Raw genomic sequence first — 19,220 nt, 5'->3', positions numbered from 1 at the left:
CGCACGCGCTGCGCCTCTGCTGTGGCCCGAGGCCGCAGCCTCCAGAGTCCACCTGCGGCAAGGGCAGCTGCCCCGCGGAGTGGAAGAGGAAGTGCAACCGGAGCGCCCAGGCTACCTGACGAACCACCACCAGGACTGGTTGGATGAGTCGCCTGAAAGCCACACGCCGCAGATTCAGGCGTGGATCCCTCGAAGGAGCAACGCCCGAGCCCAGGAGGGCAGCTGCTGCAGCATCCACTTCATCTTAAGGATTTCAATGATTAATTGCCCAATTAACATTGTGGCTTAAAAAAAAAAGAGTGAATCCTCACAACTCTAGCCCTGCACTTTCAACCCTAATTACAGCAGAACCCGTGCCTAGCTCTCCCCGCCCCCAGCCCCACAAGTGCAGTGTCACCGCAGGCCCTATAAATAAGAAACATCTATGTTTTCAGAGTTCCCTGGTGACTATCGTTGAGGCAGGTCTTATCATCACAGTGAGACCCACAAGGGCAAGTCCGGCCACAGCGTGGGTCACTGATAAGCGAGGCTGGCACTCACCTGTCCTCCTGGCAGCTGGGTCCACTGTGCACGTGACACAGGACACAGGCAGCTGCCCGGGCAGAGCAGGGAGGAGGGGCACGGCCAGCCAGACTGGGCCCTGCACCAAGGGGGATCCCAGGCACGGGAGAGACGCCAGGGCGCACACCGCAGTGGGGAGAGGGGGAGGCCACCCCGGAGAAGCCCTCTGCGCTCCTTCCTGGTGCGGCATCTCCTGGTGCAGACACGGTGCCCAGGCCCCTGACCAGACCCTCCTCTGCAGAAGACATTATCCCCACGCTGGTCGGCCACCGGCAGGGCCAGCGGGGCAGCGGTTAAGAGTTCTGGCCTTGGACAAATCAGACACAGCCCATACACGACATGGACGTGGGTACACCAGGGCTCCTTCAAATCAGCGAGAGACCAAAGAGGAAAAAGGACAGAAAAACGTTAATTCCCAGATTCGGCTTGAACACCAGGTGAGCGTGAAAAATGTTCACGGGCAGCTGGGCGGGAAAGGTGAAGGGACTGTGAGGCAGAGACTGGCGGGGACAAAGCCCTCCAGGGATGCGGGTGCGGCCCAGGCAGTCGGGTCAGTAAGGCTGCGACTACGGCAACAGCTGTGGGTGGGGCCTGCAGGCACCCGCAGCACCGGGGGTGGGGGCACTCGGTAAGTACGGGGCTGTCTCCGCACTATGCTTTACCCGCCCCCCCCCCCAAGTAATAACAAGAGAAATCTGAATGGCCACTGTAACTGAAAAATAGAACTTTAAAATGAAATACAAACTCGAACAAGAAAAATATAGAGAAATGATGGATGGATTACTATCAAAGCATTGTTTTAAGTTCAGCACTTCATTTATCTCCAAAGCAGAATTTATCTTCTCACTTTCCTGGCCGTAAAGGGCCAACGTGTCAGCAATAGTTGAATCCAGCCTTCTCGGTTTGCCTGGTTCGCAAACGAGAATATTTCAGTGTTCAACACCTTCTCGTCAACCGGTGATGCGTGAGTCATTTTAAAATCACTTTAATTACTAAAACGTCCTTTTCGGAAATCCATTACGGTCATGCATCGTGTAAAGATCATAATGGAGCTGAAAATCCCTGCCACCCGGTGACGTCACAGCCATGAAATGTGGCAGCACAACATCTCGCTCACGAGTCCGTGGCGATGCCGGTGTGAGCCAGCCTCCGTGCTGCTGCCGGTGGCCTGCAGTGACGTGCAGCACGTGATGCCTGAGGGTGACAGTAAACGACTACTTACTATACTGTGCTTTCTATCATTACAGTGCATTCTTTCTACTTATAAAGATGTTGTTTCTGTTTTTGTTTTTGCTGGAGAATAGGATGCTGTGTTTGCCAGCAGCAGCCTGATTCATCCTGTGTTTACGGCCTCTGTGGAGCACATCTTTTTCTCAAGTGCTGGGTTTAACCCCCGGTTGTTTTTTTATGGTAACAAGCTGCACAGGTTTACAGCCCAGGAGCCACAGACTACTCCGTACAGCCCAGGTGTGTGCTCAGTGCACTCTCTGATGCTCACACAAAGACAGAATTGCCTCATGAGCCCTAGTGGGGAGCTTAGTTGGTTGGAGCCTTGTCCTGATGCACCAAGGTTGTGGGTTCAATCCCCAGTCAGGGCACATATACCAAGCAACCAATGAGTGCATAAATAAGTGAAACAACAAATGCACGCCTTTCTCTCTAAAAAAAATAAATCAATACATTTTTAAAAAATAGCCTAATGATGCATTTCTCAGGACGTGTCCTGGTTGTTAAGCAGCATACAACTGCACTTAAAAGTTTAAAAACTTACGGAATAATTCTGAGCGTGTGTGCAGCCAGGCAGCACTGTCTGTGTGTTTGTGTGTTTGTGTGCGTGTACACATGCTGTGTGTGTTTAAGGGAAGATAATAAAATATAGCAGTGCTCCCAGATTCAGGTAAATATTACACTCTGGGAAGACGCAGAATAGGGCCAAGGCTATAGGGGCAAGGCTTTAGTTCTACACTTGTGATATTTTGTTTCCTAAGGAAAAAACTGATGTAATGAGGGGAAACAGGCACACTTATTAAATGTGGCCAATGACTACAGGGGTCTGATATATTATTTTTAAGACAAAAATTCAGAGGCTATAAAAGAAAAAAAAAACTGGTATCTTAGAACACAGTTAGTTAAATGGCAAAGGAAAACATGGAGAAATACCTGTAATCTAAGTGTAACAGACTAGTTAATTCCCTTAACTTACAATGGGCAAATCAGTAAGGAAAAAAGAAACAAAACCAGACAGTTGGCCAAGGACATGAACCAACGACAGATGGTGACGGCGGCAGGCACACAGGGAAAGAGGCTCATTGACCATCGACGTCAGGCTCGCAGCGTGGCAGGGACACCCCTCCCGCTCGTCCCACTGACCCCTGACCCTGGCTGCCGCTGGAGCTGGGGCGCCAGGCTGGGGAAGTGGAACCCGGGTCAACCTTTCGGGAGGTGACTTGGCATTATCTACCAAAATCCCCTTCAGCCTGGGAATCCCAGTGAATTCCACGTTTATTCCACAGAAAAGTTTCCTTTTGCGTGCAGAGATCTTTCCGTCCAGGTCCTTCCAGCAGCGCTATTTGCAACAGGGAAGATGGACACAACTTGAAAACCTATGCAGAGCCCTGACCGGCGTGGCTGAGCGGGCTGGGTGCCGCTCATTCCGTTCCGGTCGGGGGCACAAGCCTAGGGTGTGGGTTCTCTTTTCTCTCTCTCTCTCCTCTCTCTCTCCTCTCTCTCTCTCCTCTCTCTCTCTCTCTCTCTCTCTCACCAATGTTTCTCTCCCTCTCTTTCTCCCTCCCTTCCCCTCTCTCTAAAACATAAGTAAATAAAATCTTTTTAAAAAAAGAAAGAAAAAACTTTGATCTTTAAAAACAAGAAAAGAGAAAGATCCATGCGGACGCCCGTCCAGAGCATCGAGGCACAGGCGACGGGACACCACGCAGCCATGACAAACAGGACGCAAATCCACGCATGCTGGTCCCCTGTGCTCTCTCCGAGGCCTGCTGATTTTTCCAAAAAGATCTTACTTACTTACTTTCAGAAAGAGGGGAAGGGCAGGAGAAAGAGAGGGAGAGAAACATTGATTGGTTGCCTCTCGCACGTCCTGACCAGGGACCAAACTCACAACCCAGGCATGTGCCCTGACCAGGAATCGAACTTCTGACTCTCCCTTTGCAGGACTGAGCCCAGCAGAGCCACACCACTCAGAGCCACATTACTGATGTTTCAAAGGCAGGTGGAGAGCGGTGCTCTGCGTATCTCCAAATGTGCTCCTCACAAGAGACGTGCGTGCGTACACGGACATGTGCACACACCGACAGACTGCCCGGAAGGATGCAGAAAAAACTAAGGCGGCTACTTTTCTAGAGGGAAGCCTTGGGCACAGGGGTCTGGGATGGAAGGGACAACCTCTTTTTATCACACGCTGTTTTGTATGTTTAACTTTTTAAACTGGTGAGTAGGATACACTTTCAACTAAAAACTCGCTACAAAGAACAGAAAATGAGGAATATAAACTTTGGAGCCTCACACACTGGGACTTCAGTCCCGATCAGCTACCAAGTAGCTGTACAACTGATAACAAGTCATGTCTCCAGGCCCCGGGTCTCCACCGGGTCAAGGGGGATACAAACGCAGGTGCTACTGCTGCTATTTCCCAGCCAGACGTGCAGGGAAGAGGAGCTCTGAGGATCTTTACCGCCGAGAAGTGGAAGAACCAACGGCCCTGCTGACAGACCCGGTGGACACGGACCGTTCTTGTGTCTCTCCACGTCCCACTCCACAGGCAGGGAATGGCGGGGGCAGGGCCACTGGGCACAGTTATGCACCCTGAGGGTGCCCGGCCAGGTCTGGTGGAGGTGGTGAGTGGGGAGTGAGTCCAGCCCACTCTCTGCCCATCAAACCCTTTGCCCTGGTGCAGGGCTGTGTCCAGCAACAGGGGCCAGTGATTTTGCTTTATAGGAAAGGTGTGCAGTGCAACATCCTTGAGAGCAGAGCAGTTTAACCCTCCCTCCTTCTGCCAAGTTAACAGCAGCCGAATGTAAGTCTGGGTGTATGCAGATAGGGGTGGGGTGGGGGTGTCCAGTAACAGCTATGGGGAAGTTGGCACAGCCAGCCCATCACTATTTGTCTTTCTGTGTGTCATTGCTCCTGAACTCACAAGGATATCTGCTTTTCATTAGCAGGTGTGGTTTCTGTGGAACTGACTCCGGGCACCTTTGGCCCATGCACATCTACGTCTTAAGTCTAGGGCAGCTGGTCAACTAAGTGAGGTCACCCCAATGACTAACCCCGTGAGAGTCTAGGACAGCCATGGGGGGACCTCCTCCCTCCTCTACTTGCTGCTCAGAAGGGCTCATTTTGAAGAACAGCCCTGTCCCAAGGTAGGCTGGGGTCCCAAGCCCTCCTGGGACACAGTGAGGCCCGGCAGGTGGCCCAATAGAAACCAGAGGCGACAGGGACTGTGGGCCTACTACATGCCAGGCACCGTCAGGCTCTGTACTATAGCAGTAAACACAGAAAGAGGTCTGTGCTCCCAGAACATACACCGAGGTGGGGAGAGATGAACGACAGACAAATACGTGAGTGCTCTCACATGACAATGATGCACACACACTGGGAGGCCGATAAAACTAAACGGTGGAGCTGGGACAGCCAGGGACAGCTAGCTCCCCCCACCGCCTCTGACCTGAGAGCAGGGTGCCCATGCAGAGATGCTGGAGTGGGGTGTGGGGAGAGGGAAGAAGGTTCCAGACTGAGAGGGCGACAAAGACCCTGAGGCTTTGTTGGGGGTGAGGAACAGAAAGAAACTCAGATTGACTGAGCACAGTGAGGAAGGGCCGGCGGTGGTGCTCACAGCTCCTCCTGGCCCCACGGGGCCTACACAGCTGCCCAGGGAGGGAGGGAGGGGCCCTGCTGGCTGGCTGGGCCCTGCACTAAACGGAGATCCCGCAGCCAGGCTGGACTCCAGGTGCACGCTGCAGTGCGGAGGAGTGTGGAGTGGGGAGGGGCGGAGGCCACCCTGGAGAGGCTGTTTTCTCTCTTTCTGGGTGCAGCGTCTCCTAGCGACAGTGCCCAGGTCCCTGGTCAGGTCTGCCTACAGCCACCCTGCCAGGCCTTGGCACAGCTCCCTGACTGGGGTGGAGCTGTGCCCTGTCTGCTGAGCAGCACCCCCCACCCCCCACTTCTTGGGGCTGATGTGTCCCCTCTGCCAGGGCGCTCTCTCCCGCCATGCCGTGGCCCAGGGCGCTGCCCGCTGGGATCCGGGAGCAGTGCCTTCTACGTGTGAGCAGTGCCTGGTTCCCCAGGCACACTCGCTCTGCCAGGTATGTCCCCTGTGCAGAGCAGGACTCCCGAAGTCCCCGAGCAGGGACACTGCGGGGCCGTGTTCAGGCCTGGGAGCCTGCACAGTTGGGCATAACCCCAGCCCTGGCCCATGGACAGTGGCTGGTGGCGTGGCTTTCTCAGGAGCACTGGGGAGCAGCAGGGATTCAGACGCAGAAACCCCTGGCCCCTGGCCCCTAGTGCCAACAGGGACCCCCATTCCTGCCTTCTGTCACCAGAGCACCTGGCAGCACTGTGGTGCAAACTGGCACGCAATGGTGATTCTAGAACAAAGAGGTTTCCAGACATCAGCAGGGGAGGGTCCACTCCGGAATTCATGTTAGGGGCCCAATAATCGGGTTAGATCTGCTGAGGGTGAGAACAGGACAAGGAGGTGGCTCTGCATGCTGCTGTGAGGGGAGGGGCGGCGGGCTCTACAAGAGAAATGAAACCATAAAAAAGGGAAATCAAGGCCACCATTTCCTGCATCAGCCTGCACCCTGGGCACAGAGAGGCTGGGAGAAGAAGCCCTTTGAAGCTTGTCTCACACCAGTAAGGCTCTTCAACGAGCCAGCGGTGTCCAGGGCTCTTCCCAGGCCTGGAGAGCTGGCTGATGTGCAGGTTATCAGAAATGATCCAGGCGACCTCTGTCCTGGGGCTCACCCAGCCCCTATGTAGCAACGAGGGGCCCCATCCACACCCTGGAACGAGGAGGCACGAGAAGACACTGAGCCCCTTCTCAGGCCAACCCTGCTCTGGCCCACCCGGACCGCCCCCCGGAGCCAGAAACCTACAAATGCATCTCTGCACAAATACAGTGACCCTTGCGCAAACACAGGTGTACACCCCAAAACAAACGCGGAGCCACAAGAACCTAGTAACAACCCCTACACATTCACGCTCACACACACAGATGTTGCTCACCCCTCCTTCCCTGCCTCCTGCCCCACTCCCAACATACAGTTTCTGGGGGCTGCTGGGCCCCCTGTGCCAGGGCGCTGTCTTCCCCCATCCCACGGCGGCACGGGGCACTGCCCACCAGGCTCCTCAGCCATCAGCTCAGGCTCCAGCAGAGTTTGTTTGTTTGTTAGGTTGAAGGCCCCTAGAGCCACCAGCCAGGGAGCCTGAGCTTCCAGAGGAGCTGGGAGTGGCTCCACCGGCTCCATGGGGATCTCCTCCCAAAGCTGGGCAAAAGCCCTTGGCCACAGGAGGAGTACGTGGGCAGGGGCGGGAGGCAGAGGGATGACCTTGGGCAGCCTGTGGCTGAGACTGGGCAGAGGCTGCTGCCCCAGTGGGGGCCCCTCAACCCAGCACCCTCCCAGCACAAATTCACCATCCTCACAGCCTGTCCCAGCACCTAATCCTGGTCTCAATGACAGGGACTGTCTTCCCAGGCCACCCCACACAAACCTAGGAAACTCCTAGACCCTGGCCCAGCTGCCTGCCTCAGCCCCAGACCTTCTGGGCTCGAGCCGTGAGGGCTTAGCAATTCCAGATCATGCCAAGACCCAGACCCAGGGAGGGGGTGGGAGGGCAGGGGTGGGGTGGGGTGTGTCTAGGCCTGGGGACTGAGGAGTCCAGAGTCTAGGTCTTGTCCGGCAGGTTTGGGTTTGCCCACACCACCTCTCCAGAGGGCAGTGCCCCGAGGACAGCGCACGCTCTGGGCAGACACCCTAAACCTAACTGAGGGAGTGCCAGGGGCCAAGCAAGGCCCAGAACCTTGGGCTCTCTGTCCCTCACGGCCAGCAGAACCGGGGACCTCGCCAGCAGCTCCTCCCTGCCCTTTGAGGAGCCATCCTTGTCCTCAAGGACTTGGCCCTGTCCATCCACTGCAACCTGGGGACAAGTACTACCCTTGGAGTGACATCAAGTCCTTTCCAAGGAGTTCCGGTGCCAGAAAAAGGCTCAGGGAAACTGAGGCACAGGGCAGACACAGACCCCGAGGAAGCCCGGGAGACTGGGCCACCGCAGGGCCCGGGCCCCGTCTGAAGGCCCCGTTGACCCTCCTGGCTTCTCCCGGGTGTTTTCTCCCAGGTGTCTGTTCCCCCACATAGGAGCTGACAGGGCCAGGGCCCTGGCGCAGGGCCCCTCCCACCCCAAGGACACACTGAGGCCCTGCCAGCTCACCTGGCCTTCTTGGCCTGCCCATCCAGCTGTTCCAGAAAGAGAACCTTTTCTTCTCACTCTATTTGGACAGCTGCAGAGACCCGTGATGGTGAGAAGAGAGTGTCTGATTATTGAGGAAGGAGAAAGTGCAGAGAACAGGACAGAGGGCGGCTGACGGGGGTGGCCCAGGGCTCTGGAGCAGGGGCCCTGCTTGGGAGGGGTGAGCAAGCTGGGAGGGGCCTTGGGGCCAGCTTGACGGGGTGTAGGGGGAGGGAAAGCCGGCCCCTCAGCAGCACTACAAAGAGGGGAGCCAGAGGGGCTTCTGGAGCCAGGCCCGGGGCCTGGGAGTGGGAAACGGACAACCAAGTGTAAGAGAGGACTCTGGCTGGGTAGCTCAGTTGGTTAAAGAGTCATCCCAGATGCCAAGGTCGCAGGTTTGATCCCCAGGCAGGGCACATACAAGAACCAACCAACAAATGCATGAATAAGTGGAAAAACAAATCTCTTGCTCTCAAAAAATAAATAAATTTTAAAACTAGAGTAAAGGAGAAGAATGATTCTTACCTTTATGGAGTATGTTCAGTTTTCAGGGTAGAGCTAAGGGCTGACTCTTAGGCCCAGTCCCAAACCCATCTGGCCCCACTCCCAGGCAGGTCCCGCAGCCCCTCCTCAGCCCTTTGCCCTGCACGTCCAGGCTGGCAGATGGGACTCCAGGAGGGAAGATAAGGTATCAGTAGGGCAAAGGTTGGAGCGTCTGGACATGGCCTCCTTCCCATCCCAGGAGACAGGATGTAGAATTATGGAGTCAAGACAAACTTTTTCTCCTCTTCCTGCTCTTCTTCTCAATGGTCTCTCTCACTCACTCCCCTTCCCTCTTTGCCCGGTCCCTGTCCCCTCTCCTGCCACCCCATCCTGGTGTCTCCCCGTCCCAACCTCCTCCTCCTCCCGCCGGTCTCCCCCCACTGTTATGTAAGGGGCCCGAGAACACACAGAGGGAGCTTTGTTGTGGAACCACATCCATACGGCGCCGGGATCGGCCAACACAGCTGTTCCCCATTCCCTCCGCCTCGGCGGGGCTGGGACGCCAGGCAGGAAGCCCCCACACGCCTCCATTTTGGGGAGAGGGGGTAGGCAAATGCGGGCTGCAGGACCCCCAGGCAGCCGAATGGGTGGCCAGGGATCGGTCACCATGCGTAGGACCACAGCCCGAGGCCAGCCGACCCCCAGGACGGGACAAAGCTGCAGTGCAAGGCCAGGGTCACAAAGACGGAGGAGGGCTCCGGGCTAGGGGCAGGCCCGCGCAGGGAGCCACGTTCTTGCCCACGCCCAGAGGTGTGCCCGAGTTCCCCCTCAGCCGCACGCCCGCAGTGCACGCCCACGCACACGAATCCCTCAGCCCAAGCACGCCACACTGTGTGCGCTCACCTGGCAGCCATCTGAGCAGAAACCTCCTCCCTGCCCCAGCCAGCCTCCTCCATCCCAGCAGGGGCCTTGGGCAAAGGGCTGGAGCTCTGGAGAGAGGAGGTGGACAGCAGAGGTCAGAGGCCAGCAAAGCCCCACTGGCCAGCTCCAGGTCAAGCTCCCACCTTCCTGCCCGGGAAGGTGTCCAAGGACATGGGTGAGGGCCCAGGGTGCTGAGCCAGAGACCACACTGCTTCCCACCATTTGGGCGGGCAGGGCCCTCTCACCAACCCCACGGCCACAGGAGCCCTTCACTAAAAACTCTGCAGCTGCTCCCAGGAAGTGGCTGAACCCCCGGCCCTGCAGGGCGCCACCCCTCGCCCCAAGTCCAACTGCCACTGTCAGGACAACTGGGATGCTGGGACAGGAGGGGACACAGATAATGGGGAAGAAGGCATCAGGGACGGGAGATGGCTGCATCTAAAGGAGGAAAAGGGGAGGAAGGAAGTCAGAAAAAGACTGGAAAGAGAAAAAAGTGAGAAACAGGACCAACGAGGGAGCCAGGGAGTGGGGAGTCAGCAAGTGTGGAGAGAAGAGCCCACACAGCCTGTGGGGACACCCCCCCAGAACACACCCCCAGCCCTGCGCTCACACTCTGGGCCCCACAGAGCCGGGCCAGCAGCACGGGGGAGCCCTCGGCCCATCCGCCCGTCCCGGGGCCCACCTGAGCCATGCGCCAGGGGCTTCAGCCTCAACAGGCCTGGACCTGTGGGGCCGGAGAACAGGCAGGCCGAGTGACACCAGGCCCTCAGAGGAAGAAGGGAGATGGGGACGGGGGTGGGATGGGGGACAGAGGAGACTCCTTAGGCAGTCCCTTGCCTGGTGGAAGAGCTGCTCCGCGACCTTGAACAGCAGGCTGAACAGAAAGAAACAGCTGCACAGCAGGTGCCAGTGCTGGGCTCCGCGGTGTCGATCGCATTTGTACACCACAATCCCGTGAGGTGCGGCAGGTACTGGCGGTGCAATTAACGGATGTGCTTAGAGAAAATCAGTAAAGTCCGAGGCCTTTCTGCAGTCACACAGCCGGGGGCAGACACAGGGGACGTCTCAGGGGCGACTCCTGCAGGGCCACCCGCCTTTCTCCCAGGGCCAGCGGGCGGACACTGAACTCTCCGCCCCGCACCCGAACTGCACGAAAACGCGCCCGCCGGCGTCTGCAGAGTGCGGCCCGGGGCACAAGCCGTGCGATCTGAAGGGCCTCACTGGCACGTGCTCAGGCGGTGCACCGGAAGGTCAGACCCGCCCGCAGCAGGACGACTGACAGCCCCTTCCGAGTCACCACCCGCAAGCGCTGCCCCCACCGGTCTGGGGTCAGGGTCCTGCTCACACCCCACTGTGGCTCATCTGGGATCAGCCGCACAGGGTCCTCTCCCCTCCTGTCACAGGAGTGGGGCCCTGGGGGGAGCCGAAGGAACAGTGTGCTGGGTGGTCACAGCCGGGTTCGGAGGACAGCGGCTGGAGGTGGCACCGAGGGCACCGAGGCCACGTGGTGGGGGCAGTGAGAGCGGAGGCGAGGAGGCGGGAACACTGGCGGTGTGCTCCTCAGCGCAGGTGCAGGCTTTCAGATACATGCTTTTTTTTTTTAAGATTTTATTTATTCATTTTTAGAGAGGGAAGGGAGGGAGAAGAGAGAGAGAGAGGAGAAACATCAGTGTGTGGTTGCTTGGGGCCGTGGCCTGCAACCCAGGCATATGGCCTGACTGGGAATCGAACCTGCGATGCTTTGGTTCGCAGCCCGAGCTCAATCCACTGAGCTATACCAGCCAGGACTAAATACACACTTTTAAAGCCAAAAAACCGTCTGTTCCATTTTCCAATGCAATTTTATGTGGAAACCCAGCATGTCTACGGAGGGAAGTTGTTTGGGCCAGAAGCAAGAAGAGGGGGAAACCCTGCTCCCTAGCCCTTCCTCCTGAGAGGAACCCCTTCGAGGGTTCCAGCCCGAGGGCACCTTTCTTGGCCCAAAATGAGGAGAGGGTAGGTGTCGGGGGCAGGAGGGTGACGTGAGGGCCAGTGTGTGCAGGACCTGGAGGCTGGGTGGAGGCGGGGTGACAAGAGCCGTCTGTGCCCAGCTGACACCACAGAGCAGGTGGTCTGCATGGGCAGACTCTGTCCCCTTCCCACCTGGGCTCCTGCCTGCCTGCCCGCCCTGCCCCCAGAGGAGGGGGAGGGAGCAGGGTCCTTCTCTGAAAACAGCTCACCTGTCCAAAGTGAAGGTCTTGTCCCTTTGCCCAGGGAAAGTGGAAGCAGAGCAGGGACATGGCGAACCAGAGTCAGAAACCTGAGCTGCAATCGTCCATTCATTCGTGAACAAATATTTACCGAGCGGTGGTACTGGCCAGACACCAGTCCAGGCATTGAGGACAGAGCAGCGAACAGGACAGACGGCTTCTGGGGCTCACTCTGCAAGCACCCAAACCTCAGGGAGGAAAACACCGTCAAAGCTTCAAGCCCGGTCCCCGCCAGACCCGTGACCCCTCAAGGCCTGCACCTGCCCCGGGGCGTTCCTGTCACAGTCACTGGTCCCCCCCTCGGACATCTGCGTGAGAGGGGCGCCGGCCCCTGACACACTCCTCAGGCCCACACGGAGCCGCTGCGGGGGGCAGAACCGAGGCCAGGGTGGCCACGGAGTGATGCCTGGCCGTGGTACAGTGTGCAAGCTGTTTCTATCAAGACAAAATGTGAAGCTTTATCTCTAGTTCTGCTGCTTCCGCGTCAACCACTTGGCACCAAAGAGAGCAAGGTGGCCTCCGTTTTTTCACCTGTCCAAGCTCTCGGGTCCCTCAGCGTCCGCCACCATGAGGACCTGCTTCACTTCCCTCCGTGACCCTGGGGCAGAGGGTCCCCAGTGCACCCCAGTGGCCCCACCTCTCCCCTGCTGTCCCTGTCCCTGTCCCTGCCAGCTGGGCCTCCCCTGCCCCGGCCTGAGAGCAACCTCTCCGGGCAGGAGGGAAGTTCACCGCTGGACTGGAAGCAGGGCTCGGAGGAGCCTCTCCAGCCAGGAGCAGCACAGGGACAAGGTGGTCCGTCCCGGCAGGGATCTGGGAACGCCAGGGCACCGGGAGCAGCCATCTTGGCCGGTGCGGTGCTCAGGCCCCACAGCGCAGCCCCCTTCCCAACGTGCTGCCCCGGTTGCCGGATGAGGCCCCGTAACACTGTGGGCAGCAGCTGAGCTGCGTTTCCAGCGGCATAGGAGCAGGCGGAGGGTCAGATGGAAGCAATTATGGTTGGGAAAGGGGAGAGGTGGGGGCTGGGAGGGGCTGGCAGCCGCTGGGATGGGGAAGTGGGGGGACCCTCTCTGCCCAACTGAGAGGGCCGGACTCAGGGGATGGGGTTCCAGGGTGAGCAAACAGAGATATGGGGTTCAGGGCTGGCACACAGAGCTCCAGGCTGGGCATCAGGATGGTTTGTGGTCCCTCCTAGTCACCAAGATACCATGACCTTGAGCAAACCCTGCTTCACACTCCGAGCCTCGGCCTCCTTATGGATTTCAGGACGGGCGAGACGAGCCCGGGGAGCAATGGAAGGGCTGGGCTGGAAGGTGCTGCGTTTGGAAACCTGCCTGGCTGCAAGTCCCAGCTCAGCTGCTTACGCGCTGCGTGACCTTGGCCAAGTAGTTTAACCTTCCCGAGCCTCCATTCCTTCCTTTATACATGTGCTCAGGTGGAGGGCCGGTGAGGCTTCCATGAAGTTGATGTCAGCAATGCACAGTGCCCTGCCTTACTTTTTGTTTGCTTGGTTCTCTTTTAGTTCACTGGGCCAGGCTTTTAATAGTGCTTGCTTGATCAATGGTAATTCCATTGGCATTTGCTAAGTCCTTTTTATTACAAGGATAGAGTTGACAGAGGGACGCATGGGCAGAGGACCTTGGAGAGACCATGGGCGCAGGTGTCAACCTGCACCCTTGGGACCCACACCATGGAGGGGGTTTTGGGCCAATGCGGAAGCACCAGTGCCACGGGCCCAGCACCATGCAGACTGGTCTCCATCCTCTTTCCAGCCACCACCATCCCGCCCCCCCCCCCTCCCCTCCCCACCCACACGGAGGCAGATCCTGGGGCCTCTGGGCCCCCCCAGCCTTTGAGGTGAAGCTGCGGGAAGAAGAAGGGACTATCCGACAACCACAGCTGCTTCTAGCCACCGCAGCCGGGTCTTCCTCACACTCAAGGCCCCTGAGGACCCCGAGGGCCTTACAGCCCTGGCCGGGGCAAGCTTCCTCCCTGCTGGCCTGGGGCAGAAGCCAGGGCTTCAGACTCTAGAGCAACCACAATCACCCTTCTGCAGGGCAGCTGTGACGGGGTGGAGTGGGCAGAGGCAGGGCTGCAGGGCTCCTGACCCCAGGCAAGAGGCCAGGGCCTGAAAGGACACCTACAGCTCTGGACACCGACATCCCTCCTCAGCCCAAGAAGCAGACAACCCAGCAACACCCCGTGGCAGAGTTTCAGCCCCTGCCGGCGCAGGGCACCACTCGGAAACCCCAGGCAACCTGGCTGTGGCCCCGGCATCACACGCTGCCGATTTCACTTGTTGCTACACCCGACTACTTCCTCTTCTGGAGGATAAAGAGCGTCCCTCCCACTCACACTCGCACTCACACACACTCCACACATAGGGAACGTGGTAGTGGCCAGGCATGATGCTGAAGCCAGGGCAGCCTCCCTGGGAGGGGCCGAGAACACTCCTGCAGAAGAGCTAAGCAGCTCTGGAAAGGGGTGACAGAGGAGAGACGGCAGCCAATGACTGCAGCCACCGACACCTGCCCACACCAGTCATTTCCTCAGAGTAACAGAAAGCTTCAGGCCAGGGCCTTCGGTTATCAGAAGGAAGGAGGACCCTGCGGGCCAGCTAGTGCTGCAGGGAAATGGCTAACCACAGGGTCACCGAGGAAGTCAGGAGTCATGGAGTCAGGAGAGAGGGGAACAGGGTCCTGTATGGCTTCTGGGGGGGTCCCACCCCTCAGCCCCCGACAGCCCTGCCCTCCAGGGCCCTGCCTCCATCTCAGAGGGCCCGGGAGTTTGGCAGGCTCTGGGGCAGCCTCAGTCACACTTTGCAAACCCTGGGCCTCGGACACCCAAGGCACTGATCTAGAGAGTCCCTTTCGGGACAGTGCCTGCGGGCTGGAACCAGTTTGTGGTATTATTCCGACGTAGCGTGACCGCCCCCCCTGACGCCCCGGACGGAGAGTGCCAACCCTGGAACCACCCAAGAGACGAAACCACAGCTCCACTGGAGGCAGCCTCTCAGAGGAGAGGCCAGAGATTGTGCCCAAGTTGGGCCTGGGTGGGCAACGCCCACGCAGGGCCGAAGCCAGGCCCGTGTGGGTTAACTGTGGATGGCCACAGCTTTAGCTGAGGCACACAGAAAGTGGGTCTGTCCTCCCTGCCCCTGCTGGTGACAGGAGTGTCATTTCCAGAAGTTTTAACAGTTCCCGAAAGGAGCAGATTTTCGGTTCTACCCAGAAAACTGGACCCTAGGAGTCTAAAAGGGCTGGGAAGGTGGAGGGGCCACGGAAGTGCTTCTGGGAGCGGGGAGGACGCCCCTGCTTTGGGTCGGGAAGGAGAGGCAGGGAAGGGAAGGCAGCCCTCAAGTATCCTGGGCTTCCTGGGCCGGGGTCCCCACCCGAGGGAGGGCCCTGCTGTCCTGAGTGGCGACCCGCTCCCCAGCTACAGCTGTCCGTCAGCCCGCAGCACAAGCAGGCAGCTTTCACCTTTGTCTCCTGACCTCTCCTTCCATCTAAACTCCCTCCTAACCCCTGTCGATTTGGATTCGGCGGGTGGGGGGGCTGCAGCCCCAACTGTGGCCCCCTCAACTGTCAGCCGGACCCAGGCCAGTGAGACAGCCTAGGGTCTCCCACCCAGACGCTGACAGACGAGATAGGAAGGGTACACGGAGGGGAGGCAGGAGCAGCGCAGCGACCAGGTCGGAGGGGCCTGGGCCACCTCGATTCGGGCAGCAGGTATTCCAGCCCAGCTGCCAGCAAAGAGAAAAAGCCCCAGAGGTGCATTGCTGGGCCCCCAACGGCCAGCACCTCCCAGGCACCCTCTCTAGAATTATGGGGCAGCTTTGAAGAGAGTGTGGGGGAAACACACCGAGAGCGAACACAGGCCTCTTCCTCTGGGCAGGCACCTTTCGCAGCACTTAACCGCCACCTTAACGCCACCGACTCGCTTAGAATGTACCCCCCCCCCCCCCCCCACACACACACACACCAGCGCCTGCAGAGGCTGGGCCGGTTGAGCCACAGCTCAGAAGACAGCTGTGGCTGGTGTGTGCCTCTTGTGGCAACCTAGCCTTTCCGCAGGTCCCGTTCCCAAGGCTCCGAAGAATAAGTCTGCCTGAACTTGGCTTCCACACTTGGCCTCCCTCCAGCGGCTGGAAGCGAAGGTTTTCCCGAGAGGGCTGTGGGGGGTGCCAGTCTTTGGGGTGGCCAAGAGGTCCCACATGCACAGCGATCACCCCTACCACTGCCTGCACCCCGGCCTTCGGGAAGGAGCCCCCAAAGCCAGGTCTTCGGGACCCCGTCTGCGAAACAGTGGAAAGCAGCAGCAGCAGATCAGGCCTCCAATGGCCCAGAGGAGCAGGCCTCCCCCAAGACTGGGGATGGAGGGGCAGTGCTTCGTCCTGGCAGACAATGTTGGCAGCTCTGGGCTGGCCAGCCGGGAGGTCCCTGAGACGGGGGCAGGGGTGGGGAGGGGGGTATCCAGAGCAGACAGCTGAGCCCAGGAGTCCTGCCCCCAGCGTACCCCACCTTTCCACAACCCAGCATTCCCCCACTGCCCACCACCCAGGGAGCTCTGAGCCCAGGGGCCTAGCCTGAAGAACCCCCAACAGGTGGACCCCCGTGTCCAGGGCACAGACAGCCTGCAGCTAGCAACCTCCACCTTTGGACAGATTCTGCTTGGTGACCTTGCGCTGGACCGCAAAGCCTGTCACCTCCAGAAAAGCCAGCCTGCGGACCCTCCAGGGCTTGATGGGGCACTTGTGAGAGAACCAGGCTCGAGGATGCCTGAGGGGTGGGGCGCCTCTCAGCCTGGGCGCAGGGTGAGGGCTGGAAACTTTCCGGGTGAGAGAACTGTCCCGATGGCTCCTTCCGAGAGGGCGAGAGACACGGCTTCCGCGAAAATCAGGGAAGGGATCCCAGGCTTTCGGCCGCCCACCCGGCCCGGACCGCGGCATGCACCCACGTGCCGGCCCGAACCCCTGGCGGCCGCGCGGGGCTTGGGGGGCGGCCGCTGGCCGCAGGCGCACCTCTCCCTGGCCCCACGGCGCGTACTCACCCATGCGGGTTGGGGCGGGGCGGGCGGGCGGCTCCGCGCGACTCCGATCCGTTAGGTGCGCGGCGGGCGCACAGGCTGGCGCTGCGCTCGGCAGGTCCCAGTCCCAGTCCCAGTCCCTGTCCCGGGCGCGGGGCCTGGGGCCGGGGGCCGGGCCGGGCCGGGCGAGGCGGGTCGGGGCGGGGACGCCCGGACACGCGTGCGCACTACCTGCCAGGCGCGGATGAGGAGCGGGCGGGCCTGGAAGGAAGGGCGGGAGGAGGAGAAAGGGCTGGGCGATACCCGCGGGCGGGGCCGCGGCGGGCCGCGGGATGGGTTGGAGTGGGAGCGCCGAGGCCGAGGCCGAGGCCGGGGAGGTGTCAAGGGAGGGCCGGGAGCTGCCGGACGACGGTGCCAGGAGGGGACGTGCCCGCGCGGCCTGGGCACAGCCCTCCCCGAAACAATGAGCCCCAACAAAGGGGTCCCCCGCTCCCGCACGCGGTGAGCCCGGTCCTCCTCACTCGGGAAAGTGAGGCCGGGGAGGGGGCCTTGCCCCAGGAGCCCACCCCCTAGCGCACAGCGTCCAACCGCCCGGAACCGAGACCTGGGCCCTTCGTCTGCCCTAGTCTGGACCTGCCGCCCCAAACTACGCCCTCTTGGACGCCTCGTGTTGCGCACCCCGTGTTGGACTGGAGACAGCTTCTCAGTTTCTGTTCCTCAGGGAAGAGGAAGGCGCCAAGCATCCTGTCTCCAGGGGAACCTCATCAGGCCCCTGACCCTAGTTCGCGGGGTCCAGACATCCCCCAGTCAAACCCGGGAGCTGGTTTTCCAGGCGGAAAGACAGCAGTCCAGGAGTCACCTGCACGGACAGACATCCACAGCCCCCCCCCGCCCCACCCCCAGGCGCTTTCGCAGGCAACGGTGTTTACTGAGCCCCAGCGTGCACAGCCTGGTGCTGAGGGCTGGGAGGAACCTGCCTCCCGGAAGCTTGGCGTCCAGCCCAGGGGGAGGGTGACCGCAGACTCCCTTCAACAAGAGGCAGGGCCCTGCAGTGTGTGTGGTCGGTGGGTTGGGTGACCTCCTGCAAAGTGAAAAGGTGCCGTTTTCTCCCTAGCAATATTTCTCTGTCTCTCTTCTCTCTCTCCCTTCCCTCTCTCTAAAAATAAATAAAATCTTTAAAAGAAAGAAAAAAAGAGGCAGAGCAGGATGTGACTAGTGTAAAGAGTAACTGACAGTGAGTGTGAAGGGATTCTGAGAGTTCGCAGCTCCAGGCTCCCTCCAGGTGAGCCTGGGGGTAAGCAGAGTGCGAAGGGTGCTGGTCCGGAGTCGGCCTCCGCGCTCGCCGGCGGGCCGGCGCCTCCATCCCCAGGCGCAGCCTTGCGTGGTTCTTGCTTCATTTCGTCAGCGTCTTACCCATGTTTGAATGGTGCCTTTGACACTGTCAGCCGAGCATTCATTCAACAAATATTTAACGCTAACAATCTTTATTGCTGACCCAAGCCAGGGAGAAAAGAACACAGTGACTCCAGCCCTTGGCAGGCCCCGAGGCAGAGGGAAGAGCCTCCCTGCTGCCAAGGTGGGAAAGCAGGCCGGAGCCACTCCGCGCACCTGAGGGAGCTGATCCGAGAATCAGCTCCGCCGCTTCTCACGTTTATTTTTCCATTACCGTTCAGGTCCCCTCACACCCCCCTCACTAGATCCACGCAGTCTGCAATTCCTGCCCTGGCCCTCGCCAGCGTTACCTGGCCAGGAAGCAGGACTTAAGGGCCAGCTTTCGCTCTGAGGGCCTGCCTGAACGACAGCTCTGCCTCTGTCACTGGATAGTTTTCGTTTCCTTTCTAAGAAAAGAAAAAAAAAAAAAAAAAAAAAAAAAACAACAAGAAATAACTGCCATCCAAAGGGATAGTGTTGGTATTAAGTCAGGCAATGGATTGAATTCACTCTGGAAGTATAATGTGTTACAGAAGCGGGGCCGTTATTAGGCAGGTGGACGCATCCCTCCTCTAACCAATAAGCTCTAGTTAGAGCTCTTTCCGACCCCCGCCCACCACAGAGGTTATCGCAGGGCCGGGTTACTGGGAGCTCAGAAGCTGACTGCAACTCTGGCTCCTCCCCTGAGGCCACAGTGTGCTTATGCATGATCCTTCCCCTCTAGTTTCTCGGACCAGACCAGACCAGATCAGATTAGACCAGAGGCTTAGCTGTCTGCCCAGAAGCCATCTCATCCATGCTGCAGGTGGGAGGAATTTCGGTGCCTTCAATCCCCGGCACTGGGGTCTGCAGCCCCGCCTCCACGGCACCCCTCCGGCACAATGCTGTGAGCTGCTCAGCAAGGAGCCACGTGCTAAGGCTAGCTGAGCACAGGGTGGGTTAAGATAACCTGAGGAACAGCCACCTGGGTCCTGCTGTCAGCCATGGCTGCCTCCGTTCCCATCTCCTCTGCCTCTGTTTACCTCGCTGAGTCTGTCTCCACTGGGGAGGAAGGGGAGGAAGGGGAGGAGCGCCTCTCTGCTGTGGGGTGGG

General features: G+C 59.3%; 1 protein-coding gene across 4 annotated transcripts in view; it reads right to left on the bottom strand.

The window, feature by feature from the left end:
* The window catches only part of ST3GAL4 (ST3 beta-galactoside alpha-2,3-sialyltransferase 4), a 34,052-nt gene extending 17,174 nt beyond the window's left edge, over positions 1-16,878 (bottom strand). For 2 of the 4 annotated variants that reach the window (XM_028528699.2, XM_036014709.1), the window contains exon 1: positions 16,722-16,878. Coding sequence is in view for 2 of the 4 variants with exons in the window: in XM_036014707.1 (XP_035870600.1) it covers positions 6,839-6,889 (51 nt within the window). In the remaining 2 variants the exon portion in view is untranslated. Of the gene's footprint in view, positions 1-6,838; positions 6,926-16,721 lie in introns of those variants that run through there. The other 2 variants (XM_036014707.1, XM_036014708.1) reach the window with 1 other exon arrangement.
* Between the last annotated feature and the right edge of the window lie 2,342 nt (positions 16,879-19,220).

This window comes from Phyllostomus discolor, chromosome 13 (genome assembly GCF_004126475.2).
Source record: "Phyllostomus discolor isolate MPI-MPIP mPhyDis1 chromosome 13, mPhyDis1.pri.v3, whole genome shotgun sequence".
Taxonomy (NCBI): domain Eukaryota; kingdom Metazoa; phylum Chordata; class Mammalia; order Chiroptera; family Phyllostomidae; genus Phyllostomus; species Phyllostomus discolor.
This window is presented reverse-complemented; position numbering and strand designations above follow the sequence as displayed.